Source organism: Manis pentadactyla, chromosome 2, assembly GCF_030020395.1.
Source record: "Manis pentadactyla isolate mManPen7 chromosome 2, mManPen7.hap1, whole genome shotgun sequence".
In the NCBI taxonomy this organism is placed as follows: domain Eukaryota; kingdom Metazoa; phylum Chordata; class Mammalia; order Pholidota; family Manidae; genus Manis; species Manis pentadactyla.
The window spans coordinates 30,045,313-30,059,659 of NC_080020.1; the positions used below are offsets into that span (position 1 = coordinate 30,045,313).

The following is a 14,347-nucleotide window of genomic DNA, read 5'->3' on the forward strand; positions in this document are numbered from 1 at the left end:
AATCCATGCCAGCTCCCACACACCCCTGACCTGCTGTTGCCCCCAGGAACTTCGTCGGGGGCAGAGGTGGGAGTGGACGAACTGGGAGGTGGGCCCAGAAGCAGTGTCTGTTTCCCTGCACTGGGTTTTGATTTTCCTCAGTGTGTAAAATGATACCCCTGCATAGATTCGTCTGGGAGCCAGCAGAGCCTAGAACCCTTCCTTTCTGCCGTGGGTGGGCTCTGGCTGAAGGTTGAGGGGTGAGGCCATAGCCTCAGGAATTAGCAGTTGGAAAGCAAAGCCTCTTTTCTTCTCTGGTGTGAAATCATAGAGATGGGTGTGCCATTCATTAAACAAATGTCAGCTCTTTAGCCAGGCCCTGAGCTAGACACCGGGATTACTGCTGTGAAAGCAGCCTGCTTTCCACCCTCAAGGAGCACATAGTTGGATTGGAGGCAGGGGTGGGGAGGGAGTCAGTGCTGTTGGGAGCACGTAGCAGGGGATCTTCATCTGGTAGCTGGGAGGACACCCCAAGGAGGTCAACCTAATGGTCAGTTAGGACAGCAGATGGGTGAGTGTGAACTCAAGTAGTGCAACCCCTAAGCCTAACAACTTACCTTGCTCCCCAGGGTAGATGTTCTATGTAACCAGGGTAAACTCAGCCTTTTCAGATGCCATTTGCCAGGAGATGATGCCAGTCCCCAAATAAACATTTGGCCTTCCCCGTTGTCGTGGCGCTAAGCCCTGGAATCTAGTTTTCCTCCCTGGCCACCCACTGTCAGTTCTACAAGCTTTTTCTCATCCAGCTCAGCCCTGTCTCACCTCTCCCCGGAGCTGGTCCCTTAGTTTCAATCCTAGCTTCTCCCTTCCTTGTACCAATTCTTTTTACCACAACTGAGGAGTCTGGCCCACCCATGTGCCTTCTCTCCCTAACGCCTTCACTACCCAGCAGACCACCTAAGAGCAAACTTCGGCCACAGGCAGTTTCCCATTGGCTGACCAAGTCATGGGTAGCCTTTAATTCAAAAGGTCATTGGCTTTAGGATCTTCCTGGAACGACTCAATATAGAAAACATGTTTTGATCAAAGCGTGTTCATGGTTCAGCCACTTTGTAGTCTGAAGAGACTCCTTGGGGCCAGGCTCTCCTCTTCCATGCTGAGTGACTAAATTTCTTCAGCTGAAAGGGAACCCCAGGACCTCCTCTAGCATGACCTCCTCTCCAGGTTGTCGCCAAAGCCTCCCTGGAGACTGGGGTAAATTCCTCCTTTCTTTCCTCTTCCCTGGGGAAGCCTGCCCTGGAGCCCAGCCTGTCTCGGAGGGCATTGTCCAGTAGAGCCAGGATAGGGGTTGGGAGAGGCGGGCTCATTTGTAATCTGAATCTGTTACTTGAGCCCCAAGAGTTTTTTCCACATACTATGCTTCTTTTTATATTGAGAGATGATTGGATGGTTTCTTTCTTCCCTTAACAATGAGGACGCGGATTGCTTGGAAATATTAAGCTTTCCTTGTGAGTTTGAATTGTAGTAATTAGCTTTGTTGAGCATTTACTGTGTGCTGGGCACTCTCACTCTGCTCTATGCAATTAACTGGCACAACAGCCTTATGAAATAATGACTTCAGTTTTACAAATGAGAAAACAAGTTCAAAGAGGCTTTGGAAGGGGCAGACTGTGTAGGGACTCCAACCCAAATGCATCACATAGCAAAGTTCATGTGTGTAACAAATGGGCTGTCTTGCTTTCCTAGACAGTATTTGAATGAATGGGTGTTACACGCTTGACAGTTGAGGAACAAAGAATCTCAAAGGGTTGGACAGTTGAGGTTGTGTTGTCAGCCACTCCACTTCATAGAGGAGCTGCCTTCTCTGCTCCTACCACGCCACTCATTATTCACTCTCTGCCCTGTCACCCCTTAGCGCCTACTTTCTGTCCCTTTTTGGCCTGTTACTTAGCCATAGTGGTTTAGCTCCCCAGCTCCTTGTCACTCTCCATACATAATCTTAAGTAAAAACAGCTTGCCTTGCAGATAGAGCTTCACAAAAAGTGTCCTTGTGTCCCACAACCACACACACAGATTCTGTGTGCTTTGTTTAATGCATACGTGCATTTGTGTGTTTAGGAAGCCCATTGGATCCTAGAACTGGATTCAGTACTGGCTCCTGGCTGACTGTGGTCCTATGGGACAGAATGTGGCTTTTCTTTTCCAGATATACATTAACCCCTGACTTGGCCTCAGTCAGGGAGAAAGGCACATTCTCAGGGCCTCTGGCTGCCAACCTCCTCCCTGTCTACCTAAGAACCTGTCCCTTCCATCAGCTATTCTGTACCAGGAAGCACCAAGGAAGAGCCCTAAGATTGCATTGGGAAGGATTTTTGACTCATTCATTTGACCCACCAGTAGATGCATGGGATTTCTGGTGAGCTGGAGGCGTGCTGGACAAAGAGCTGACACTTAAACTCTTGTCCTGGCTCTTTTTGGGGAAACCCCTTACCCTTTAGGGGCCTCAGGTCCCTATCTGCAAATAAAGGGGATTCAAACCATGGTCTTACATTCTACAGCTGCTTTCTTGGGCAGATGCAGGGTGGTGAGTTTAGCATTTCTGAGCTGGGCTTGGGACAGTGGCTGCTGGCCCAAGTTCCCGAATGCAGAGGTGAGAGGAGGGGGCTTGTTCCCTGATTTGACTGGGATGGTGCTGGACATAGGGACCGGCACCTGCACAAAGGGTTGGTTTTCACTGGGAGCCATTTCAGATGGCAGGCCCTGTATATTGCGGAGCTGTATTGTATGAATGTGAGTGTTGGTTGCCTGGTAGCTGAGAGGGAACCCAGAAGGGGATGTGAAACTGAAGTTGTCTTTTTTCCGGCATCCCACAGGGCCTGACAGCAGCTCACCTGAGCTTTCCTGGCTTTCCCTAGGCCCCACAGGGTTTTTAATACATCTAGGAATTTTGCTTAAAGGCAGAAGTAGTTCTCTCTCTAGTGGCTTTCTCTGTCTCTCTGGGGGACTTTGTTCTTCCTTGGAGTCGGGGAGACCTTAGCTGGGAGCAGAGCAAGAACAGCACTGTGTGTCCTTGGGGCAGAGGGGGGGTAGCTAATGTTAGAGGCTTTTCCAACAAATTTCACACAGGACTAGTTGAAGAAAGTTCTGTGTATGCTCAGATTAGACACATTCCCTTGGACAGCTTGGGATTGGTGGGTTAGGAGGGAATCAGTGAGGTCTTTTAGTGGCAGGAAGTTCTCCCATTAATTGGAGACTGAACTTTCAGTATTTTACCCTGTCCCTATGTGATCTTGTTGAACAAAACATCACGCAGGGTAATCGTTAAGATCTGACTCTTCCCAATTTTGAAAAACGTTATTTTTATTAGAAGAAATAGACAATGGCCTGAAAAACTGTGCCTCACCTTTTAGAGGAAAGTCTTCAGGAGCACCTTGCCCCAGGAACCTTGTTCCCTTTTCCAGCTTGTTAATGGACTTGGTGTCACAGGCCTTTTGGCCTGCAGCTTTGCTGGTAGTATGCTGGAGTGCTGCTGCGAGCTGGAGGATGGGTCCCTGAGAAGCGTTTATAGCCATAGCTCAGGTGTAATCCAGGGAGATGATCCAGGCAGCCTGATCACGGAACTGGGTGGTATTAGGCTTCTCTGGGCCAACCCAGGATTAGCAAGAAAAGTGGTGTGAAGTATTTCTCAGGGCCTACAGTCTCCATCCTCTTGGGATTGAGAGATTTTCTGGTTCTCCACTGTCAGGCACTGGGGGTCGGGGTTGTTGTGGTCTGGATTCCAGAGCTCCACCTCTCAGGTCTTGAGAGAACAGTGGCTCTGGTTGGGAGCGCAAGCCAAGAATGCTGTGGCCTCACAGTTAGGAGGACAAGGCAGGGACTCTTTCTACTCATTAAGGGAACACGGGTCTGGTCACGGAGAACATTCCTTTTGAGACCAGCTGGACAAATTTCTCTGCTCAGGGACTGGGAGCAACTCACCCTGGCATGGTCGGCCAACAGTGGAGGCACAGTGATGGGAGAGAAGTGGGTGAGCAGAACCCCAGGATGTATTTTTTCCTGTGGGTCTCCAGGGGAGGAAAGGTTCAGAAGCCCTTGTTCTTCAGAACTGTTTTGGGAAAACAAGTCATAGGTATAGAAAGGACCAGACCTACTAGAGCCACTTACTTTAAAAAAAGTTTTCTTTCTAAGAAGCCCATGTCTGTCTTTGTTTAAACTACTGGAGAATTCCAAACAGAAATCACTGTAAACATACACTACTTAACCTGTGATAATAATTACATATGTCCTCCCAGAGTTCTTACTGTATGTATATGCATATATACATTTTTTCTTTTACAAAAATAGAGTAACTTTTCTCATTTATTGTGTTTCTCTTTTCACATCAGTAGAGATCATTATCTTTTAATGACTACTCTAAAAATTGTTAAACTTTAATTTACTTAGCCAGTTCCCTAATATTGGACTCGTAGGTTGTTTTCAATGTTTTTGAAGTTAAAAGCAGCACTTCCACTGTTACTGAACATCTTTCTACAACTTTTAAATCCATGTCTAATTTGTATTATTGGGACAAATTCCTAAAGGTAGAATCATTGCATCAAATGGGGTCTCATCCTTCGGAAGCTTGGAAGGCAGACAGATCTTTCATGAGTGGCTAACCCTCCTGATGACCACAGTTCACTGAGGACAGAGGTGGCCGTGGTGTGGGGGGCGGTTAGAAGAAGTTCCTGGACTCATTGATTGCCCACTAAGGATTTTTATCTCACCTCCCCTGTGATCACTAGCCCAGGTCAGCTCACACACACACTTCTAGTGTGTTAGAGCCAGGGAGGGTCTTTCGACCCTTCCTTTATGGAACCTGCTATATACTGTGGCATGGCTCAGTCTACCAGGGACTTTCCCTTTCCAGGCCTCAGTCACTTTTTTAAGAGGATGTAGAGCTGTGCAAGCCCTCCCACCTCAGAGGTGAGTTCCTGGGGTTTTGGTTGCTGGTTGTTACCACTTTCTTTCTTTTTTTTTTTTTTTTTAATTTTTTATTAAGGCATGATTGATATACACTCTTAAAGGTTTCACATGAAAAAACAGTGTGGTTACTACATTTACCCATATTATCAAGTCCCCACCCATACCCCAATGCAGTCATTGTCCATCAGTGCAGCAAGTTGCCAGAGATCCACTATGTCCTTTCTCTGTGATACACTGTTCTCCCCGTGATCCCCCACACCATGTGTACTAAACATAATACCCCTCAAACCCTTCTCCCTCCCTCCCCACCCGTCCTCCCACACCCCTCCACTTTGGTAACCACTAGTTCATTCTTGGAGTCTCTGAGTCTGCTGCTATTAGTTCCTTCAGTTTTGCTTCGTTGTTATACTCCACAAATGAGGGAAATCATCTGGCACTTGTCTTTCTCTGCCTGGCTTATTTCACTGAGGATAATGTCCTCCAGCTCCATCCATGTTGTTGCAAATAGTAGGATTTGTTTCTTTCTTATGGCTGAATAGTATTCCATTGTGTATATGTACCACCTCTTTATCCATTCATCTACTGATGGACACTTAGGTTGCTTCCATATCTTGGCTATTGTAAAAGTGCTGTGATGAACATAGGGGTACATATGTCTTTTTGAATCTGAGACGTTGTATTCTTTGGGTATATTCCAAGAAGTGGGATTCTGGGGTCACAAATGGTATTTCTATTTTTAGTTTTTTGAGGAACCTCCATATTGCTTTCCACAATGGTTGAACTAGCTTACATTCCCACCAGGAGTGTAGGAGGGTTCCCCTTTCTCCACATCCTCACCAACATTTGTTGTTCTTAGTCTTTTCAATGCTGGTCATCCTTACTGGTGTGAGGTGATATTTCATTGTGGTTTTAATTTGCATTTCCCTGATGATTAGTGCTGTGGAGCACTTTTCATGTGTCTGTTGGCCATCTTAATTTCTTCTTTGGAGAACTATCTCTTCATATCCTCCACCATTTGTTAATTGGGTTATTTGCTTTTTGGGTGTTGAGGTGTGTAAGTTCTTTATATATTTTTGATGTTAACCCCTTGTCAGATATGTCATTTACAAATATATTCTCCCATAATGTAGGATGCCTTTTTGTTTTTTTGATGATGTCCTTTGCCATACAAAAACTTTTTAGTTTGATGTAGTCCCATGAGTTCATTTTTGCTTTTGTTACCCTTTCTCGAGGAAATGGGTTCAGGAAGAAGTTGCTCATGCTTATATTCAGGAGATGTTTGCCTATGTTGTCTTCTAAGAGTTTTATGGTTTCATCACTTCCATTCAAGTCTTTTATCCATTTCGAGTTCACTTTTGTGTATGGGGTTAAACAGTAATCCAGTTTCATTCTCTTGCATGTAGCTGTGCAGTTTTGCCAACACCAGCTGTTGAAGAGGCTGTTATTTCCCCATTGTATGTCCATGGCTCCTTTATCATATATTAATTGACCATATATGGTTGGGTTTATATCAGGGCTCTCTAGTCTGTTCCATTGGTCTATGGTTCTGTTCTTGTGCCAGTACCAAATTGTCTTGATTACTGTGGCTTTGTAGTAGAGTTTGAAGTTGGGGAGCGTAATTCCCCCTGCTTTATTCTTCCTTCTCAGGATTGCTTTGGCTATTTGAGGTCTTTTGTGGGTCCATATGAATTTTAGAACTATTTTCTCTAGTTCATTGAAGAATGCTGTTGGTATTTTGATTGGAATTGTGTTGAATCTGTAGATTGCTTTAGTCAGGATGGCCATTTTGACAATATTAATTCTTCCTATCCATGAGCATGGGATGTGTTTCTGTTTATTGGTATCTTCTTTAATTTCTCTCATGAGTTTTCAGAGTACAGGTCTTTCACTTCCTTGGTTAGGTTTATTCCTAGGTATTTTATTCTTTTTGATGCAATTGTGAATGGAATTGTTTTCCTGATTTCTCTCTCTGCTAGTTCATTGTTAGTGTACAGGAATGCCACAGATTTCTTTGTATTAATTTTGTATCCTGCAGCCTTGCTGAATTCAGATATTAGATCTAATAGTTTTGGAGTGAATTCTTTAGGGTTTTTTATGTACAATATCATGTCATCTGCAAATAGGGACAGTTTAACTTCTTCCTTGCCAATCTGAATGCCTTTTATTTCTTTGTGTTGTCCAATTGCTGTGGCTAGGGCCTCCAGTACTATGTTGAATAGAAGTGGGGAGAGTGGGCATCCTTGTCTTGTTTCCGATCTTAAAGGAAAAGCTTTCAGCTTCTCGCTGTTAAGTATAATGTTGGCTGTGGGTTTGTCATATATGGCCTTTATTATGTTGACATACTTGCCCTCTATACCCATTTTGTTGAGAGTTTTTATCATGAATGGATGTTGAATTTTGTCAAATGCTTTTTCAGCATCTGTGGAGATGATTATCTGGTTTTTGTCCTTTTTGTTGATGTGGTGGATGGTGTTGATGGATTTTCGAATTTTGTACCATCCTTGCATCCCTGGCATAAATCCAACTTGATCATGATGGACGATCTTTTTTATGTGTTTTTGAATTTGGTTTGCTGATATTTTGTTGAATATTTTTGCATCTATGTTCATCAGGGATATTGGTCTGTAATTTTCTTTTTTTGTGGTGTCTTTGCCTGGTTTTGGTATTATAGTGATGCTGGCCTCATAGAATGAGTTTGGAAGTATTCCCTCCTCTTCTACTTTTTGGAAAACTTCAAGGAGAATGGGTATTAGGTCTTCACTAAATGTTTGATAAAATTCAGCGGTGAAGCCATCTGGTCCAGGACTTTTGTTCTTACGTAGGTTTTTGACTTACCAGTTCAGTTTCGTTGCTGGTAATTGGTCTGTTCAGATTTTCTGTTTCTTCCTGGGTCAGCCTTGGAAGGTTGTATCTTTCTAGAAAGTTGTCCATTTCTTCTAGGTTATCCAGTTTGTTAGCGTATAATTTTCATAGTATTCTCTAATAATTCTTTGCATTTCTGTGGTGTCCGTAGTGATTTTTCCTTTCTCATTTCTGATTCTGTTTATGTGTGTAGACTTTCTTTTTTTCTTGATAAGTCTGGCTAGGGGTTTATCTATTTTGTTTATTTTCTCGAAGAACCAGCTCTTGCTTTCATTGATTCTTTCTATTGTTTTATTCTTCTCAATTTTATTTATTTCTCCTCTAATCTTTATTATGTCCCTCCTTCTACTGACTTTGGGCCTCATTTTTTGTTCTTTTTCTAGTTTCATTAATTGTGAATTTAGACTGCTTATATGGAATTGTTCTTCTTTCTTGAGGTAGGCCTGTATTGAAAATACTTTACTCTTAGCACAGCCTTGGCTGCGTCCCACAAATTTTGCAGTGTTGAATTATTGTTATCATCTGTCTCCATATATTACTTGATATCTGTTTTTATTTGGTCATTGATCCATTGGTTATTTAGGAGCATATTGTGAAGCCTCCATGTGTTTGTGGGATTTTTTGTTTTCTTGGTGTAATTTATTTCTAGTTTCATAGCTTTGTGATCTGAGAAACTGGTTGGTACAATTTCAATATTTTTGAATTTACTGAAGCTCTTTTTGTGGCCTAGTATATGATCTATTCTTGAAAATGTTCCATTTGAGAAGATGTTCCACATAAGAAGAATGTGTATTCTGTTGCTTTTGGGTGTAGAGTTCTGTAGATGTCTGTTAGGTCCATCTGTTCTGTTGTGTTGTTCAATGCCTCTGTCTCCTTGTTTATCTTCTGTCTGGTTGATTTGTCCTTCAGAGTGAGTGGAGTATTGAAGTCTCCTGGAATGAATGCATTGCATTCTATTTCCCCTTTTAATTCTGTTACTATTTGTTTCACATATGTGGGTGCTCCTGTGTTGGGAGCATAGATATTTATAATGGTTATATCTTCTTGTTGGATTAACCCCTTTATCATTATGTATTTTTTTGTGTGTCTTGTTACTTTCTGTGTTTTGAAGTCTATTTGTCTGATGCAAGTATTGCAACTACTGCTTTTTTTTCTCTGTTAGTTAGTTGCATGTAATATCTTTTTCCAGCCCTTCACTTTTAGTCTGTGTATATCTTTGGGTTTAAAGTGAGTCCAGCATGCCTATGGGTCTTGTTTTTTTATCTATTCAGTGACTCTATGTCTTTTGATTGGTGTATTCAGTCCATTTACATTTAGGGTGATTATTGATAGGTATGTATTTATCGCCTTTGCAGGCTTTAGATTCGTGGTTACCAAAGGTTCAAGGTTAATTTCTTTACTATGTAAGAGTCTAACAATTTACTTAATATGCTGTTATAAACACAATCTAAAGGTTCTTTTCTTTTTCTCCTTTTTCTTCCTCCTCCATTCTTTATATATTAGGTATCATATTCTGTATTCTTTGTCTATCCCTTGATTGACTTTGGGGATAGTTCATTTAATTTTTCATTTGCTTAGTAATTAGCTGTTCTACTTTCTTTACTGTGATTTTATTTCCTCTGGTGACAGCTATTAAACCTTAGGAACACTTCCATCTATAGCATTCCCTCCAAAATAGACTATAAAGATGGTTTGTGGGAGGTAAATTCTCTCAGCTTTTGCTTATCTGGAAATTGTTTAATCCCTCCAAGTTTAAATGATAATCTTGCTGGATAAAGTAATCTTGGTTCCAGGCCCTTCTGCTTCATGGCATTAAATACATCATGCCACTCTTCTGGCCTGTAAGGTTTCTGCTGAGAAGTCTGGTGTTAGCCTGATGGGCTTTCCTTTGTATGTGATTTTATTTCTTTCTCTAGCTGCTTTTAATAGTCTGTCCTTATCCTTGATCTTTGCCAATTTTATTACTATATGTCTTGGTGTTGTCCTCCTTGGGTCCCTTGTGTAGGGGGATCTGTGGATCTCCATGGCCTCATAGACTATCTCCTTCCCCAGACTGGGGAAGTTTTCAGCAACTACCTCCTCAAAGACACTTCCTATCCCTTTCTCTCGCTCTTCTTCTTCTGGTATTCCTATAATGCAAATATTGTTTTGTTTGGATTGGTCACACAGTTCTCTCAATATTCTTTCATTCTTAGAGATCCTTTTTTCTCTCTGTGCCTCAGCTTCTTTGTATTCCTCTTCTTCTCTAGTTTCTATTTCATTTATTGTCTCCTCCACCATATCCAACCTGCTTTTAATACCCTCCATCGTGCTCTTCAGCGATTGGATCTCCGACCTGAATTCATTCCTGAGTTGGATATCTTTCCATACCTCCATTAGCATGTTGATGATTTTTATTTTGAACTCCCTTCCAGGAAGATTCGTAAGGTCCATGTCATTTAAATCTTTCTCCGGAGTTACATTAATTTTACTCTGGACCAGGTTCCTTTGGTGTTTCATGTTTGTATATGGCGCCCTCTAGTGTCCAGAAGCTCTACTCTGGAGCTGCTCAGTCCCTGAAGCAATGTTGGGGGTCACAGGGGAGCGGTATTGGTGCCTCTGGGTAGGAAAGAGCTGTTCCCCGCTTTCCGGCTGCTGTGCCTGTCTCCACTACCTTAACCAGTGGGCCGAGCACACAGGTATAAGCGTTTGTCCCAGAGCAGCTGGATATGGATCCCTGCTTTCCACAAGTGGCAGGAATCTCAGTCTCTCCAGGAATTCTGCCTGTATTAACTTTCCAACCCAGTAGTCATGCGAGTATCATGAAAGCACCATAAAATGGAGGTTTGTGCTCCCAGCGCAGATCTCCAGAGCTAGGTATTCAGCAGTCCCAGGCCTTCCACTCCCTTCCCGCTCCGTTTCTCTTTCTCTCTTTGGTGAGCTGGGGTGGGGGAAGGGCTTGGGTCCCACCAGGCCACAGCTTTGGTACGTTACCCTGTTCCGTGAAGTCTGCTCTATTCTCCAGGTGGATGCAGTCTGGCGCTGTCTTCTTTCCTGTTGCGCTCTCAGGATTAGTGTGCCAACTATATTTTCTAATTGTATCCAGTTTTAGGAGGAAGCCTCTGTCTCTCCTCTCATGCTGCCATCTTTAAATTTCTTTAGAAAGACAGGTAAAATTGTTACTGGTGTTTGAGCATGTCCTTCCCCTGCCCACCATTGCATTCCTCCTTCAGTAGCCTACAGAATGTTTTGTGGAATGGAGCTGGTGATGAGGGTGAGGAGCTGGCAGTGACCCCCCTCCTAAGGGCTCTGCATGACTATCTTTCCCTTCTTATCCCCTCAGAACATTCTGTTCCAGCCAAGGTGGTGAGGGCAGCAGTTCCTAAACAGCGCAAAGGCAGCAAGGTAAGAAGTTGGAGTGCGCAACCAGAGGGGACTTTCTGGAGGTGATGGCTTCTCTCCTGTTCTAGTGAGTACTTCTGAGTTGCCAGGTAGTTCTGCATTCTCTCTGAATAGTGAGGGAGCCCCTTGTGGGCCTCCAGTGTGGATGGTCCTAGTGGACAGATGGGTTTTTACCTCTGATAGCTCAGTGGAGCTGAATTTGGATGAGGAACTGAATGGCAGAGGCAGGGTCACTGCAGGGCCCTCATGGAATGTGCGTTGCAGGTTGGTGACTTTGGAGATGCAATCAACTGGCCCACACCTGGAGAGATAGCCCACAAGAGTGCGCAGGTGAGTCTGTGGGGAGTGACGGGCAGGTTTCAGTGCTATCTGCAAATACACATACGGCTTCTCAGCCTTTCACAGCCTCAATCTTACCTTTCTCAATTTTTTAAGGGGAGTAGTTGGTATAATATAGGCAACATTGAAATTGCTAAGAATCATTATCATTTGCACCCATGCTCTCTGTCAGGGGCTGCCAAGTGCTATCTGTTCAACATTTCATGTAACCTTCATGGTTACTCCAGGATAGGTCCTTTGATAATTCCTGTTTTACAGGTAAGGCCACTGGAGCTGGGAGAGGTTAATAGCTAGCCCTTGATGGCCAAGTGGGGATTGGGTCAAGTGTGTTATATCATACCAGAGCCTGTGTTCTCCATCACTACCCTTGGGTTGCGAGTGAAGCAGGAGAAAGTGGTCAGTAGGCCAGGTACCCACCTCCAGACCATATCTTAGGGAAGCTTATGTAGTTCTCCTTCATTCCAGTGGAGAAGGAACTCCTAATCCTCACCTTCCCATGCTTTTGTTCTGTGGCCATTGGCCTTCAGTTCACAGACAAGGTCTGTGTGGACAGCTAGGGGTCAGCACCTCTCCATCCCCCTGATTGCCTGGATGATGGAGTCTTGGTGCAGGGAGTAACCATTTGGCCCCTGTAGGCCTAGCCACTCTATTCTGGTGGTTGTCTCTGTCACTTAGAGACTCTAGGAAGCTGGAAAGACAGGTTATCTCCCTCCTTCTCACTGACTGACCACACTTTCCAGTGAAAGCTTCTCAGGCGTGAACACAGGACCTTAGGATTCATCCAGTCCAGCCTGCTGCTGCATGCTCCAGCTCCTTTTGCCCTTCCTGCTGACAGGGAGCTTCCTTCCAGCCCATCCCAAGAGGCTCTTAGACTCACCTCATCTCCTGTTACTTTACTTCCCACTGCAGCCACAGTCCCACAAACCTCAGCCTGCCCGCAAGCTGCCACCCAAAAAGGACATGAAGGAACAGGAGAAAGAGGGGAGTGATAGTAAGGAGAGCCCGAAAACCAAGTCGGATGAATCAGGGGAGGAGAAGAATGGGGACGAGGATTGCCAGCGAGCGGGGCAGAAGAAGAAAGGTGAGTGACCTGGAGCACCACTGGGGAGAAGGTGGCAGGGCGGAAGTGTGAGCTGTCAGAATGCGGCGGCTGCTCGAGGGGTGTCGGGCTGACTGGCAGTGCCCAAAACAGGTGAGGTCCCCGCCTTAGAGTATTCTCTGTGTGTCTTGCCGTTCTGCGGGCCCAGGTAAGATTTCATTAAGAGTTCCTGTCACTCTGACTGAAGTGGTGAGAGCACAAGTTCGGCAGCTGTAGTAGAGAGCCAAAGTACCAGCGGTCTAAACCAGACAGAGTTTGTTGCTCTCAGCTGACAGCTTGGTGCAGGTAGGCCAGGTCTAGAATGGCAGCCTTCACTCCTTTCGTCTCGCTGTGGTGTGTTGGCTCTTCTTGTCCAAGGAGACTCACTCTTTCCTTCTCTTTCCAGCCAGTGGGATGGGAAAAAGGGGAGAGTGGCTCCCTTCCTTTTAGGGGACTCAGTCTGGAATTGACTCCTTTCACTTAGCCCTTGCAGGCAGAATATTGGCATGTGTCTAAGGGGAACCTGGAAGTGCAGTCTTGATTCTGGACAGCCATGTGTCTGCCTCCAGAAGGGGGTTCTCTGACCATGGAGCAATCAGTATTGGAGTCGGCAGGAGTGTCCATCACACTGAGGCCCATGGCCTCCTTGTTTTAGAGAGAAAAATGAAATGAAGTCCCAGCATGGGAAAGGAATTTGCCCAAGGCCACTGGATGGTGAATGAGGCCTGAAGCTCCAGGCAGGGGAAGGAGGGCTGGGGGCAGGAATGGCTGGGAGGGACCTTTCCTTTAAGGCTTTCTCATGTGCCCATGCTGCCCTCCAGGGAACAAACACAAATGGGTTCCGCTACAAATTGACATGAAGCCTGAAGTGCCCAGAGAGAAGCTGGTCTCGCGCCCTGCTCGCCCACCAGAGCCACGACACACACCTGCCAGCCGTGGAGAGATCAAAGGTATGAACTGCCCACTGTGGAGGACCTGGGTATGGGGGTCTCCATCGGTCCTGACCCAGTGTCCCCTCTCCTCACAGGATCTGAGCTTGCCACCTACATGCCCGTGCCCATGGCTCCCACCACCCAGGCCTGGCAACCAGAGACCAAACCAGAGCCCACCTGGCATGACCAGGATGAGACATCGAGTGTGAAGAGTGATGGGGCTGGTGGGGCACGGGCTTCCTTCCGTGGACGTGGACGGGGGCGTGGTCGCGGCCGGGGTCGCGGCCGGGGTGGCACTCGAAGTACGTGAGGCCCCTTTGGGCTCCAGGATGTCCAAGGGAGTGTGGTGGGGGCGATGGGCAGGGATCTCCTCTCCCTTATGGCACCTGTTTCCCCCATAGCCCATTTTGACTACCAGTTTGGCTACCGGAAGTTTGATGGTACGGAGGGGCCTCGTACCCCCAAGTATATGAACAACATCACCTACTACTTTGACAATGTCAGCAGCACTGAGCTCTACAGTGTGGACCAGGAGCTGCTGAAAGACTACATCAAGCGCCAGATGTGAGTGGATAGGCGCTGCCTACTTGGAGAGGGGAAATGGGGTGGAGCTGCCAGGGGACGGCAGCTGGGCAGAGTAGGGCTGGACAGGCCCTTCTGGTACTAGCAACAGCTGCTACCCCTCAGTGAAGCTGAGAAAGATAACTTCCTTGTCTTTTAAGCTACTTTTTTATAAAATTATTTGTTACAGAAGTCATACCGTATTTACCTGAAGAAAATTAGAAATTACCAGAAAAAGGAGAGAAAATGTCTA

The 14,347-nt window shown here is 45.2% G+C and overlaps 1 protein-coding gene across 1 annotated transcript in view; it reads left to right on the plus strand.

The window, feature by feature from the left end:
• The window catches only part of LARP1 (La ribonucleoprotein 1, translational regulator), a 58,384-nt gene that overhangs the window by 24,535 nt on the left and 19,502 nt on the right, over positions 1 to 14,347 (plus strand). The window contains exons 2-7 of the mRNA XM_036910101.2: positions 11,126 to 11,187; positions 11,449 to 11,514; positions 12,433 to 12,604; positions 13,423 to 13,551; positions 13,629 to 13,835; positions 13,935 to 14,097. Coding sequence (XP_036765996.2) covers positions 11,126 to 11,187; positions 11,449 to 11,514; positions 12,433 to 12,604; positions 13,423 to 13,551; positions 13,629 to 13,835; positions 13,935 to 14,097 — 799 coding nt within the window. The remainder of the gene's footprint in view (positions 1 to 11,125; positions 11,188 to 11,448; positions 11,515 to 12,432; positions 12,605 to 13,422; positions 13,552 to 13,628; positions 13,836 to 13,934; positions 14,098 to 14,347) is intronic.